Here is a 15,449-nt window from a genome sequence, read left to right on the forward strand (position 1 = left end):
GCCTAGACCCTTCATCAGAAAAGGGTCTAGGCCCGAAACGTCAGCCTTCCTGCTCCTATGATGCTGCTTGGCCTGCTGTGTTCATCCAGCCCTGCACCTTGTTGTCTCTGTTCTTTGAGTTGGGTTTGGAGTGGGGTGGGTAATGATGGCTTACTGACAGAATTCTACTTCCAACATGGTATTTAAACTATGCTTGTGCAACTTGTAATTGAATGAGGTGGCAGACTTTAGAACACCTTATGGTGGCAACAACTAATTTGGGAAGCCTCCGTGCTATACTGTATGGGGCACACATAGGGTTTTATTATCATAGATTGGAGAGTTATGGAGCTTTCATCATTGCATTTGTGTCATCTTTGTGGCATTGTCCACTGATTCTGTTCATGGGACTCACACAGAAATTGTCTGGAGGCCTGAACATCATGGCTTAAGAATCCTTGATATATGGAGGCTCAGGCTAAGGCATCAGAAGCTCTAGAGATTTGAGCAGTGCTTGGCTATTACAACTTTATGCATTGTTAGGATGTCAAAGTGTGCTCATCTCTCAAATGGATGGTCTTAACTGAGGCTGGCAATGAATAACATACTTGATCTGTTCAAATGTCTGCTGCAGTAAGCATATATTTGCAAAAGTAAAATGGTTAACTCCAGTGCTGTTTCAGCTATGCCTTCAGCATAATGGGTACTATGTACAGTTCTGGTCACCTTGTTATAGTAATGATATTATTAAGTTGGAGAAGGTTCAAAAGAGATATACCAGGATGTTGCTGACACTGGAGGTTTTTGAGTTATAAGGAGAGGCTGGGACATTTTTCATGGGAGCATAAGAGGTTGAGGGGTGACCTTATAGAGGTTTATAAAATTATGAGGGGTATAGATAAGGTGAATTTGGTGTCTTTTCTCTAGAGTAGAGGATTAAGGCTAGTGAGCATATTTTTAAGGTGAGAGGAGAAAGATTTATAAAAGGTTTGACGGCAATTTTTTAAAAAAAAATCACAGAAAGTAGGTCATGTGTGGAATGAATTTCCAGAGGAAGTGGTGGATGCAGGTACAGTTATAACGTCTAAAAGACATTTAGATAACTACTTGAATAAGGAATGTTTGGAGGGATATGGGTAAAGCACAGGCAGGTTGGACTAGTTTAGCTTGGGATAATGGTTGGCATGGACTTGTTGGACCAAAGGATCTGTTTCTATGCTGTATCAGTCTATATTCTTCCTTTCCCACCCACCACGTCTAACTGGAGTCCAACTTCAGTGGCTGAAGTGGTGGGAGTTTGTCCTGTTGACCTGGACGACTCGGATGATTCTCCTTGAGTGTCTTTGGGCATAGGGGCCAAGTCCCCCTGATAGTCTCTCCTACCCAGAAACAGCTTCTCCCTCCTCAGCTTAAACTTCTGCTGACTTTACAAATCACAGGCAGGGGCGAGGTGGAGGTGCCTGGCAAATGTTCTGAAGGGAAGCTTCAGGCCCTCTGTTTATGATTCCTCTTCTCTATGATTTGTCTACTGGCACTGTGCTACTTTAGAGGAACGGACATGCGGAGTGAGGACGTGGCATCCTGTTCTCCTCTTACCATACCATTGATGATGAGCAATGGAGTGCTGTGTCTCCATGGCTGTTGCCAACCTGTCCATGGAAGCAATCAGACACAAGAATGCCAGGGCCAATGTGATCCTGATCATGTTTGTGGACTCTTCCATCCTTCAGTCCCATTTTCCAACTGCCTGTGACAAAGCTCCCTTTTGATCCTGTGCTTGTCTGCACATTTTGGCAAAGTCATTAATGACTGAGACCATGGGATTGTCTTCTGCCTGGGGCTGACCAGACACCTGAACTCTAGCAGCTCTCTGAGCATCGGAGAACCAGGGTATTGTTTCCTTGAGTGGCTACAGAGACATGTCAATGGAGGTGCTGCCACTGGATTATGCTCCTGATTTCTAGAAAATTAACCAAAGTGAAAGTCCCTGAGCTGGTGGAGGGTGCAGTAGAAGCCTTGTCTGCACATCTTTTGCTCAGGAACTGGAGAAAAAGCCAGGAGAAGCTCCAGGGCTTGTGATTTCTGTCCCTGCCCATCACCACTATGTACAGTAAACAATTCACCACCAGCTTCTCAAGGTCTTTCCCATCCTCGCTTAATTCTCACAAAAAAAGTAAAGGTTGAAGTTTAGAAAATGACCAGATAAATTCTGAAGGTTTCAAGAAACCTCTAACTTTCAGTAGAGGAGCTGAAAAGATAAATTACTGTCATTGAAATTGAAGTTCTTTACACTGTGTTAATAAAAAGCATAAAGGGAGGAGAGAGAGAAATGGCTTTTCAATCTATAAGCCAGCATTTTCAATGAGACCAATTATGTACAATCTGTCCAATTGAAGACTCATTTCTAATCAATATAATCTGTGAAGGTCAGGGTCTTCATAAATCCTGTCTGATCTTACAGATAATCACACAATTTTCCAGAATAAATATTCCAATCTAAGGGTCAACCCACTTTGTTGCCTTCCAAAGATCATCTCCCAATCTGTTTCAACTTTATGTCTTTCCCTGTAACATCCATATCTGCTGCAACTTGATTTATATTTTTACAACAGAAAATGCAGATTTTAGAAAATTATGCAAAAATCCTTTCTTTGTGCTGCATTGTAGAAATGTCAGCTTAAATAATTTAATGTAACCACACTTTAGCAGCTATTACAGAGAATTTTTGTTTGTAGTCAGCAAAAAGAGAGGAAAAATCTGCTACTCTTTCATCAGAATGATACAAAGGCTTTCAGAAGATAGAACACCTGGTGCTTCCCAAGCTTCAGTCGAGGTCAAATATGCGTGAGGAAAGCAAAGTCCTTGGATTTTGTGTTGCTTTTATTAACAGTTTACGAGCACAAGTACTGTGTTTCATAAAGGCTAACTTCAATTTTCTGAACATAATTGCTGTTTTCAGATTCCAAAATTCAAAGCAAGAAAATTCTCAACTTGGCAATAAATTCGAACGAGATACCATTAAAACATACACTTGCAACCACAAGCTACAAAGAAACAAGTCACAAAAAGCCCTACACTGGCAGCAGTGCATCTGAAAAAAAGATTCTATTAATAACAGTAATAGTGCATGCAGTAGCTTTGATCTTTAAAAGCTCTTTTTGTTAGAGCAAGTAGTCAAATAATTGCTGCCAAAATATTTTCAATCAATCATTTTTCCTTATAAATTATTTTGAGTAATGCCACCACACTGCTGCAGCTGGTTACAAAAAGGTAACTAATGAGGTACATGGACCATGAATATTGTAGTTTCTGCCTGGCTTATCCTAATCTCAGTTGATATCAAGTTCTGTAATTAGCATCTGGGCACTTAGAGTATGTTGAATTACATAAAATGTACTGTACAGAAATAGGCCATTCAGTCCAACATGTGTCTCATGACCCTCCTGTCATAGCTCTTCATCTCACCTTATCAGCACAATCATGGAGTATGGTAATGGTTGTTTTTCAATATGGAGGAGATTTGATATTCTTCAAGGCTCAGTGCTAGGACCACTACATTTAAAGAAAAACAAAGTGCATTATATACGTATAACAGAAATCAAAGTCAAAATGTCCAAACTTGCCAATGAGGCCAAATTTGAAGGTGTCACAAAATGTGGAAAGAATACAAAATCAACTGCAATAGGAAATACAGATAGGCTAACAGAATGGGCAGGCAAGTTGCGGAAAATTTAACAGGAAGATGGGTAAAGTGACACACTTTAGCAGACAGAATGGGGGGGTGCTGCAGAAAAGAACTAAATGGGCACAGTTGCAAAAAAAAAGAAATTTCGAGAGTGACAGGGACCTGGTGGTTCACATGCAAAGCATTCAAGATTTTAGGCTTTACAACCAGAGGATCTGAGCATGAAAACAAAGACGTTAAGCTGAGCCTGTATTTTCTTCAGCTTCAGCAGCACACTGGGACTGAAGGATGACTTTCATCCACTCTGGAGTTGTGGGTCCTGAGGCGACTAAATAGTCCAATGCTGGAATTACACACTGCTTTAGATGGGGCAAGTGATGTTTGAGGCAGATGAGTGAGATGCATGGGTTTTTGCATGTTCCTTCTGCTACTGGCACCTGGGCCTGTCAGAGTCACTTTGAAATGGTTTGCACTTTCATGAAGACTTCATCTCTCCTTTGGGCAGCCTTCAGCAAGAGATTCCCACAAATTGATGGAAATGTTGCATTATTTCATGCAGGTTTGGAGGATATCCTTGAAGTGCATCCACCACCCTCCTGGCAACTGCTTGCAGTAGAGAGCTTGTTTTGGAAGCTTTGCATGAGGCATACAGACAATGTGGCCCATTTAACACAGCTGACTAATGATAACTGGTACCTCAAAGCTGAGGATGTTGGCCCGAGAGAAGGCATTGATATCCGAGTGCCTATCCTACCGTTGGATTTGCAGGATTTTGCAGGGCTGTCAGTGAGAATACTTATCCAAGGATTTTTCGTTTTATTCTCTATGTCACTGCTACATACAGGAAGACAGCTCCTAATCTCAAGTCCCGTAGATAGAGTTTGGTGCCAGGTGTGAGGCCTTTGTCAAACACTGTTTTTCAAATGGTCAGAGGCTTCAGATGGCACCCTAAAGGACAATGTTGTATCCCTCATCAGTGTCTCTCCTCACTGACAGCAGGCTGATAGAGCAAGGCTCTGAAGAAGGGTCCCGACCCGAAACGTCAGCTTCCCCGGACCTCTGATGCTGCCTGGCCTGCCGTGTTCCTCCAGCTCCACACGGTGGTATTATGATAGAGGAACTGTGTCTTCCAGATATCTAGTTTAAGGCCTACCCTTTCAAGTGCCTCCAGGAATGCACCAGTGATGGTTTGGAGTTTGACCTGGCTAAGCATCATCTGCATACTGTAGCTCATTGAAGCCAACATCTGGAGCAAGGATATTGTTATGAGATTTTGCATTTGCCTCTCTGATAAAATAGGGGGTTTGCTAAGAGCAAGCCATGATCTCGGGAGTTTCTCAGGAAAGGGGCTTCATTGGTGTTGGCATTCCCTTGTCAATCACATCTTTTCAGAGCCTTGGGTCCCTCACAGCTCTGGAATTGAAAATCACCAAGGAGAAGGAACACATCCCCCTTTGAGGTGAAGGACAATGACCCTTCAATGTTGGAGTAGGATATTTCTTTGGGATTGTTGATTGCTTTGAGTTGGTGTGTATACCATGATGACTGTGGTGTGGTGTTCAAAGGTGAACCAAAATGTCATGAAATGTTTATTTATCCCTGCTTTCCAAATGTTTTGTTATCACATTTTTTTTTAATATTAGGCTGTAGCATTTTCCCCACTGCTCATGTTAGACTAACTGGTCTATAATTTTCTGTTTTCTCTCCCTTTTTAAATACCAGGTTTATATCAATCACCCTCTAATCTGTAGGAATTGTTCCAGAGTTGATAACATTTTGGAAGATGACCACCAACGCATCCAATATTTCCAGGGTCACCTGCTTTTGTACTCTGCAATGTAGATTATCAAGCCTGGTGATTTGTCAGCCTTTAACTCCTTAACTTCTCCAGCACTATTTTCTTAAAATTACTGATTTCTTTCAGTTCTGCCCTTTCACTAGACCCTTGATTCACTAACATTTCTGGGAGGTTATTTGTTCCCTCTTTTGTATAGGCAGAGCCAAAGTATATATTCTGCCATTTTTGTCCCCCATAATAATTTTTTCTTGGTTCACTTGAATGGTTTCAGGGATGAGGGTTTGTTTTTTAGGTTGGAGAAACTAGCACTCCTCCTTGGAGAAGAGCAGGAGGAGGGTGGAGTTACTGAGGTGTGCAAGAGCTGGATAGCTTTACATAAATTAGATAGAATCATAGAGATTTACAGCATGCAAACAGGCCCTTCGGCCCAACTTGTCCATGCTGCCCAGTTCTCACAATTAATCTGGTCCCATTTGTCTGCTTTTGGTCCCTATCCCTCCATATCTGTCTCACCCATGTACCTGTCCAACTGTTTTTTGACCGACAAAATTGTACTCTCCTTCACCACTACCTCTGACAGCCCATCCCAGACACTCACTATGCTTTTTGTGAAAAATATTGCTCCTCTGGTCCTTTTTGTATCTCTCCCCTCTCAACTTAAATCTATTCCCTGGCAGTTATCTACCTTATCTATGCCTCACTTGATTTTATAGACCTCTATAAAAGGTCACCCTTCAGTCTCCTCTGCTCCAGGGGAAAAAGTCCCAGGCTATCCAGCCTGTACTTTTAACTCAAACCTTCCAGTCCAGGTAGCATCCAAATAAATGAAGTGCTGATCCTGGAAAAAGGACTAGGGGACACAGGTTCAAGGTTTTGGTCATATGATGCAGGGGCAGGGTGGAAGAGATGGCAGGGAAGGAGATGAAAAGAAGAACCTTTTTACATAGCAAGATGATGACTTGCAGTTTGAGGGTGATGGAAGCAGAGATTTGAAAATATTCGTAAAGGAAAATTGGATGAGCAGTTGAGCAAAATACATTTATGGTTATAGAGATAGAGCAGAGAAATGAGTATGATCTTGATTGTTGTACATTGAACAGGCATAAAATTGATAGACTAAATGGTTTCTTTCTGTACCGTAATGCTGCCATTGCTTTATCATAGTCTATTTGTTCTACAAATGTATGTCAGCCAAATGATCTATGATCATGTTTTTTGGCCTGCACAAGTTTCACTTTACTTCATCTCATCAAGAAACTTTTCCATTTCTTCCTCATATAGTTACCCCATTATCAAAATAAGTCTGCATAATGGAGATGCCCATGTTTTCAGAAAGCACCTTATCTTGAGAGTTACCCATAAAGAAGAGTGAGTTCCTTTAGTAAACTAATACAGAAAAGAAAAACTTAACAGCAAGGAGAGGAAGTAAGAAATCATTGAGTAAAATTAAAATGATTTAAGATGTATCTCTAAGCTCCATGCATAAGATTCAGTAAATTTTGACATAATTGTACCCACCAGTGTTTCCAATACTGGCTAGCTGGTATTTTGGTAGCATTAGGGGAAGAATACTCAATTAAGAAGGGGCAAGAAAACTCTGGGCTCAAGTTTGGCACCTGCAAATACACTTTGTATGGATGGGTATTTATTCTGGGGTATGTCCATGTTTTTCCTTAGGCCATCCTTCCTGCTATTTCTCTACTTCTATTTTTCTTTCCACTTTGGACTCGAGGCTGTAAAGGGCTTGCAAAAGTGATTTCATACAAAGAATACAAGGCTTAGTCTCAACTTTGGCTTGGAGGGAAACAGTTCAATTCTTACTATGGAAGAGCAACTCATAGCTCTTGCAAGATTACATGTGAAGAACACAAACGTATCACTCTGCAAAACATCTTTTAAGCAAAATGTGTAAATCTAGAGGGATATTATCCCTGATCACTTTGTATATCTTAAAGCTTTGTGATCACTTTCTGGTGTCAGCCAAATTCGATCAGATTTTGACTCATTCACTTGTAGGCTGATATTTTGCAGCTCTGGAGCTGACAGCCTTGAAGTGGGGTCAATTGAAAGCTGTGGGAGAGGGAAGAGGGATGGACAGATCAGAGAAATTGACAGGCAATTGACTCTACAGACTAAATGCTTAAAATACCATTAGCATCATGTAGTGCAGAGGTGAACAAAAACTAAGAGGAAGGGGTTGGAGTTAAAATGATCCACACAGCAGCAAATCCCATGTCCAACTGCAAGAGAGAAAGTTTAGGATGGGTTGTGGCAGAAGACTGAAGAGGAGAGCAAAAACAGGCACCAGTACAAAAGGAGAAGGTACCCAGTTGCAAGGGAATACAGGCTGAGCATGAGCTACAGTTAGAGGGGCAATGTTAAAGTCTGTGCCTCAAGAGAGAGCATTGCAGAGCTTTGTGCCATGGTGATAGATGAGGTGAGTTCCAGTGGCTTTGGTAATCATCTGATGCCAGGTCCCTAAGCCGGTACATTTCTATGTCTCCAGTTCATTCCTGAAGCCCCATTGAATGTTAGTGTGGCAGCTTCCACAGTTTCACATTACTGCATGACGATGGTGACGGATGCCTTCTTCACCAGGGCAGTCAATACACACACACACACACACACACACCATTGAGCTGTAAGGCAACTAACAGCCTTCATCAGCAGGAAGGTATTTCATTTGATCAATGATCACCTGATCTGCAACAACCTCCATTGGATCCTGCCAACTTATACAGGAGTACTGTGAGAAATGTCATAACACCTATATACACAGGCACTACCAAACATCCCAGTTTTTCACTCTCCTCACCCCTTGTAAGATCAAGGATGGACTTGTTGCAATGATAGATGAAGGTCAAGTTAAAAAAATACATCAGGCTGAACTCCCACCAAGCAGACCATCAGTCTCCTTAAGCTGAAATTCAAGAACCTGCATCATTCTGATGTGGCTCTCCATTATGTCCCAGCTGCTAGCGCCTGGCTCTCCTTTGAAACAGCCTGCTGCAGTAAAGGCACTTAGCTCCTGGCCATGGAGAAAACAAGATATCCTCACCGAGGAGGTTAAAAAACACAGATGATCAACTAAAACATCTGAAAAAGTGTAAGGGGTCATATTGATGACACAGGGGCATGGTGCAATGGAGGTACATGTTTGAGGATTCTTCTGTGATTGATACACATCAGTTGCCCAACCAACTTTGTCTCATTCATTGCCACTGACTCCTTTAAGATGGTAAAAAAAGACAACTGCACATATAGTGCTCACCAAAAAGTTCTCAGTGTGGGCCATGGTACTCCTACTCTTCTGAAGAGCCTCCGATGAAAAGAACAACACGCAGAGAAAACAGTTTACATCTTTATTCCAAGTATCAGAAACAAGTTGCAATCTTTTCACCTAGTCCTTGTGATGCCCAAGTGTATCTAGCATGTTCTCAATTAGCAGCCTTCATTCCTTCCTCACTGCCAGCTGCTGAGCTTGTCGTCCAATGGTCTTGGCAGTCATCCTCTGGCTGCCAAAGATTTAGTGGACCCCAGCATGGGAGGGGTCCTTACAGGTAAAAGATACCTTGTCTATTGCAACAACCTGTGGTGCAGGTGTCATTTGGCATGCCTCTGAGGAAAGCACTCCTCCTTCCTTGCATGGTACATTTTCACATCCTTGCTGATCCGAGATGAATGACAACTTTATTCCAAGCGCTCTGCAATGCCTTTCATCTTGAGGCTGCTGTCTAAGCTTGTGACAAGGCAATGGCATGCAGGGTTGAGAGAAGTTACAGTCAGCGTTCACACCTGGTTTACTTGACCTGACTCTCCTGCACAGTCACCAGTCTTACTGGAGGAGGTGGCATTCAGGCAGGGAGGGGGCAGGTAGGGGGAGAAAGAGCATCACTCATGACTTTCTTGGACACCTGTTTTGAGCTAGGGCACAGGTAATATTTGAAGCTCCACCAGATCTTCATGCCCTTCACAATACATATCTACTACCTTACCTGACACCTCCAGATACATGGTACTGTAGTGTAATGGGTTAGGTCTGACTGCATCATGTATCTGGAGCTGTCAGGTAAGGCAGTAGATATAAATTGTCTCCTTAGTATATCACACATCATTAAATAATGCAATGACACAAACTTGCTCTCTTGTAGCCTTGCGGCAAGATAAAACCGTAATAATATGTTGTGTAAAACAAATTCATGACATCCTTAACTCTGCAGACTAATTATTCTAGCAGTACACCAAGGACTAAAAATACTATAGTTGATTGTTTGGGGCTTACACTCCTCTGCATGCCAGCACCCTTGGCAGCAGAGCTTATCATGGCTGACATGCTTTTGCCAGCTTGCGACCTTGATTCTAAGCACAGGCCCATACTAAAAGTATCACTAGTGCCCTGCATAACTGAACCGTAATCTCCCTGTATGTGCATTCAGTTCGCCTTGTAGGAAATAATTGCATTCTATTAGCTTTCTTAATTACTTTTATACTAGTATAGTGTGCACTTCTGCTTATGATTTGTACAGCAGTACACCTAGATCCTTTGTGTATCCTCTGTACACCTATGACTGTGTTGCCAAATTCTGAATGAACGCCATCTACAAGTTCGCTGACGAAACCACCATAGTGGGACAGATATCTAACAATAACGAGTCAAAATACAGAAGGGAGATAGAGGGTTTGATGACGTGGTGCAATGAAAACAAATCTGTCTCTCAATGTCAGCAAAACTAAAGAACTGATCATCGACTTCAGAAAGAAAGGAGGACAACACACCCCCATCTACATCAACAAACCTCAGGTTGAGAGAGTGAAGAGCATCAAGTTCCTCGAAGTGACGATAATCAACGAACTGTCCTGGACTTCCCACATAAGTGTGACAGTCAAGAAGGCACAACAACACCTCTTCTTCCTCAGGAAGGTCAGGAAATTTGGCATGTCTGTAATGTCCCTCACCAACTTCTACAGTTGCACCATGGAAAGCATACTGTCCGGGTGCATACAGGCCTGGTATGGCAACTGCTCCACCCAGGACCGTAAGAAACTACAGAAGGTGGTGTGCACAGCCCAGACCATCACGGAAGCCAAACTTCCATCCATGGACTCTATTTACACAGCTCACTACCACAGAAAGGCAGTCAACATCAAAGACCCATTGCACCCTGGTAATGACCTCCTACAACCTCTTTCATCAGTCAGAAGCTACAGAAGCCTGAACACACGCGCAAGCAGGTTCAGGAACAGCTTCCTTCCGGCCATTATCAGACTGTTGAATGGACTTTAGCCTCAAATAATGTAACCTGCAATGTAACCTGTATGTCTCGAAGTCTTTTTGATCTGTACATCCTTTGCTTGCAGTGATCTGCCTATATTGCTCGTAAACAAAACTTTTCACTATATTTCGGTACACGTGACAATAAATCAATCTATAGTTTCACCGTTCGAATAAACATCTTTATTACTGCTGCTAAAATAGACAATTTCACGTTTTCTCATGTTGTACACAATTTGCCAGATTGTCATCACTTGTTCTGTATTTTGCCATCGCCTTAGATGTCTTTAAATTTTTCCAACCTGTGTACCATCAACAAATTTGGCCATCATACATTCCACACCTTCATCCAAATCATTATATTAATTGTAAAATTTGAGGCTCAAATTCTGGTCTTTGTAGCACCGTGATTTGATTCAGGTTGACACAATGACCCATTTTTACATATCTTCTGGCTACTTAACAGGAGACAATCTATTCATGTTAATACATTAGACCCAATACCATGAAATTTTTATTTTCCACAATAACCTTTGACATGGCACTTCAACAAATGCTTTCTGTAAATCTAAGTACATTCACTGTTTCCCTTTATCCACATCATATATTTCTTCCTCAAAGATCTCCAATAGATTGTTTAAACATCATTCCCCTTTGATAATTACCTTGAACTTACCTAAGTGCCTTGTTATAACTTCTGTAAAGGCATTTAACAATTCCCCAATTCACAGATTTAAGCTATTTGGCCTGTTTTGATTTGTCTCCCCTCTGTTTTGAAAAATGTGTTATATTTGCTACTTTCCAATCTAATGGGACTAACTCAGTATCTATGGAGTTGTGTAAAATTAAGACTAATGCACCAACTACCTTACTTACCACTTCTCTTTAGCCCTAAGGATTTGCCTTATCTCTACTCTGATTACCACATCTTTCTAAATTTGATCCCTTGTCCCCATTATTTAGTTTAAAAACCTGTCTGCATCTCTATTTAAGCAATTTGCAGGAGCACAGGCCCCAGCACAGTTCAAGTGTCCCACCATTATAGATCCTACTTTCCCCTGTACTGGTGCTAGTGCTATCTCTCCAATACCAATCTTTGAGCCACACATACACCACCCAAATCTGATTTGCCCTATGCCAGTTTGCAAGTTGCGCAAGTAATGTCCAGCGACTTTAATCTTCAATATTCTGTTTCTTAATTTGTGTAGATCCTGAGCAATTCAAACACCTTTTTGTCCTCTTCATGTCATTGGTACATACATGGATCACAGTGACTGGATCCATCCCCTCCAGCTGTGAACAGGCACACCAGACCCTACCCTCAGGAAGACATCGGTTGTCAGAATTCCAGCTCTTTGCTGCTGAGAATGGTGTCTATCCCTCTGCATATACTGTTCCTCACGACCATGATATTCCATTTAACTCTCCCTTTTGAAAAAGTTCCTGGACCATAGTGTCATTGTCAGTAAGCTCATTTACTCTATATGCCTCACTCATGCAAAAAAACTTTCAAAAAAAAAGCCTCAAACCTGTTGGACAATTGCAAAGGCTGAATTCTTGTGCTCCTGCCATCAGGGATCCCTTACCTGTCTCATTTGCAGTTACTTTCCTTTGTTCCCAAACACTGACAAAATCAGAGGAGCCCATTTTAAGAGGTGGGAAAGTCTGCAGGTAACAGTCTTCTTCCTGATATTGATACTTCAGCCACCAGCCCAAAAACACTGAAACAAGCTGTTCAAACTTCAAGTACTTACAGTCGACTTGGATCTGACTGCCTCCCAGGAGCTCTGTCATGCTGCAGCTGTGATATATCACCCTTACTGCTATCATTAATGTGCCCCAATTTAGTACTTAATTATTTTATTTAATTAAGTAATTCTGACCTGTGTACCATCAACAAATTTGGCAACCATACATTCCATGCCTTCATCCAAGAAAGAACTACTCACCAAATAATTAATATCTTTTCCCATAACTAAATAAGAACCAATTCCTGGAGGCTGAGAAAGTTAGCTAAAAAGAAACAGCTCTTTCCTGCTTCTCCTAACCCCCTTAATCACCCAGCTGCCAGTGCTCAAGTGCTAAGTCACACCAAGTTGGTTATTTATATTTTATTAAATTTAACCTATTTTCCTAACCAACCTTTTCAGAGATGTTACTATCCACCTCTGGAGCAAAGTGGGACTTGAACCTGGGCCTCCCAGTCTAGGGGTAGAGACACTACCACGGCAGCACAGGTGCAACCCCACTACTTGTGTTTATATGCTACTAACACAAAGGCCTAGCTGACCCATTTTTAGCGGTATCAGTTTCAGCTGCTTTCATAAATAACTGAGCAGAATGGCTCTTCCACTGGAAACCTTGTTAATTCTCTGCCAAAAGTTTGTGGCCTTTAGAAGTTAAATTGTAGAATACAGCTAAATGATAATTCTAGACAGCCCTTCTTTGGAGTGTCAGAATGGGTTGAAATAGCCTCCCTCTGTATCGTAATAATTATGATTTTAGGCTACTGTAATGCCGATAGCATTTTTGTGAAATAAAGCCTTTAGAAAACAGTGATTGTTCCTTTTTGTATTGGTTTGATTTTTAACCTCATTTTACTTCTGTTTTGCAATTGCCAGTTGGCTACTACAAAATGACGTTTTGGAGAATATTGAAGAAAATACCTTTGTCAATCTACCCAATCTTAATGAAATGTAAGTAAATAAACTTTGTTACCTTTTATTTGAGAAAAAAAAATCTGTGTTTCCTTCATCATTCACTGTCAATGTTTGTTTGTTTGCTTATGGCCCAGATCTTTCAATCAGAATGAGAAACCCTCGGCAGAATTTTCTCTTCTGAGGCTGGGGGTCGTCGTAGGCCCAAAAAGTGGGAGGGACTTCTGTTAGGGTAGGGTTGAGGAGTTGGGTAGGAAGGGTGGGTTTCCCCACACAATTACAGTTTTCTCAGTTCATTACATATCCATGTGTGGGTAAAATGCCAAATTTTACGTAAAGGAAATTCTGGAACCCACCAGAAGCCTCCAAAGTTTGGGTGCCATATTTCAAAGGAACCCAGCTAGCACTTCATTCTCAGCAGTCCAGAGAATCATTCAACCTCTGCTCATCACCACCAGCCAGCCCGAGAGATGACAGAAACCAAGCTGTGCTCTTCCAGGTACGTGTTGTAGTGATTGTAACAAGGTCAGCCAGATAGACATAATTGAATATGAGTTCCTTGATTCCCTGGTTCAATTAGGGAACTCTGGCTGACAGATATAAATGGGAATGTCAGCCATCCTATTCACTCTGAGAGCTAGCTCTGAGGGAGCTAGATCAGTGTCAAGGACTCTCCACGTGTTTAAAAAAAAGGGTGACTTGGTGATGGGATACCATTTTCTAGTGAATGCTTCATGCTCCTGTGAGAGTGAAGTACCATTGTAAGGTTGCGACTGCACTGCACTGTAAAACACTGGGGGAGATAGGATACCAGGCATCTCCATCAGATACCTTGGATAAGTAATTTCTGTCGCTTCATTAAACCTACCGGTATAAATCTACTGGCACCACAGTTACTGCCTTTCAAGCGTCTGCCAACAATCACATTTAAACATTAAAGGAGCTACAGCACTCAGCAGCTCAAGCACCAAACGATTCCTGTTCTTTCTTCACAACCAGGAGAAAGTGACCTCTGATAGCTTTTCACCATTGGCTTGTGTGGGACAAGGTCACAACCACAAAAGATGGCCTTTTGAGTTCAGTCTCGCTTGCTTTCCCTGGTCAGGTTTGCTGGCATCAGCCAATGTGTTTGTCTTACTTGGGCAGGCTTCTTGGCCCATTTAGGCTTCGCTTCTCTGACTGGGACTTCTCATGAGCTGATCAACCTTGAAAGTCTTCACTCTCACAAAGTAAGCATTTGCATGAAGAAGCAAATCAGTTATGAAGGAGATTTGTAACAGAAGATGTTAGTACTCACTGGAGCTTGGACGAATAAATAGACACATATGTGTAGGTTAGTTGTAAACTGACATCTTTCAAATTATTGGCTAACAAAGTTGCATCCATGAACATCATTCCACTAGGATATGCACCGTTGTTATATATCCATGATATGTTCACGAATGCAATAAAAGTTTAACCCACCTGAAAAGTTCTAAGAACTCACCAGTGAAAGGTTAATCCACTTTTGGGAAACTTGTCTTTTTGTCTCCCTCCTAGAAAATTGTACCATCTCTCATCTTGCTCAAATAAAAACCGTACACTGACCTGCTTTCAATCGTTCTGAACAATAATTCTAGAAGAGGACCCTTCAGAACTGATTCATTGCAGCAAACCTCACAGACAGCAGCACAAAAAAAACACACCAATGCCTGCTTAAGTGTTTGAATCTCTCAAAGTTTCTGTGAAAAGCTAGAGGGAAGGTGAGGGAGTAGGGTAGCAGAGTGTCAGGTGGGTAGAAGGTCTGGGTGGCACATGGTGTAGTAGCGGTGGGTAGAGTGATAGATAGGCAGGCTGGCTGATAAGTAGAGTGGTAGTGTGACAGGTTGGTAACTGGTAGGTTGGTGGAAGGATCAATAGTAATTTGAGTTGCAGGTGGGTAGATTGACAGGTGGCAGGATGGCAGACTGGTGATACAGGTAAGGTGACAGATGGATACCACTAGATAGGTGGGTGGGGGTATAATCAGGCTGGGATGAGAACCAGCCAGGCCATTTTGAGCAGTTGTCATGTCGTGAG

The 15,449-nt window shown here is 41.8% G+C and overlaps 1 protein-coding gene across 1 annotated transcript in view; it reads left to right on the plus strand.

The window, feature by feature from the left end:
- Window positions 1-13,622, plus strand: part of LOC109917217 (follicle-stimulating hormone receptor-like) — a 99,499-nt gene extending 85,877 nt beyond the window's left edge. Inside the window, exons 3-4 of the mRNA XM_048601319.1 lie at window positions 13,356-13,430; window positions 13,529-13,622. Coding sequence (XP_048457276.1) covers window positions 13,356-13,430; window positions 13,529-13,622 — 169 coding nt within the window. The remainder of the gene's footprint in view (window positions 1-13,355; window positions 13,431-13,528) is intronic.
- The last annotated feature ends 1,827 nt before the right edge of the window (window positions 13,623-15,449 follow it).

This window comes from Rhincodon typus, chromosome 9, assembly GCF_021869965.1.
Source record: "Rhincodon typus isolate 14 chromosome 9, sRhiTyp1.1, whole genome shotgun sequence".
In the NCBI taxonomy this organism is placed as follows: domain Eukaryota; kingdom Metazoa; phylum Chordata; class Chondrichthyes; order Orectolobiformes; family Rhincodontidae; genus Rhincodon; species Rhincodon typus.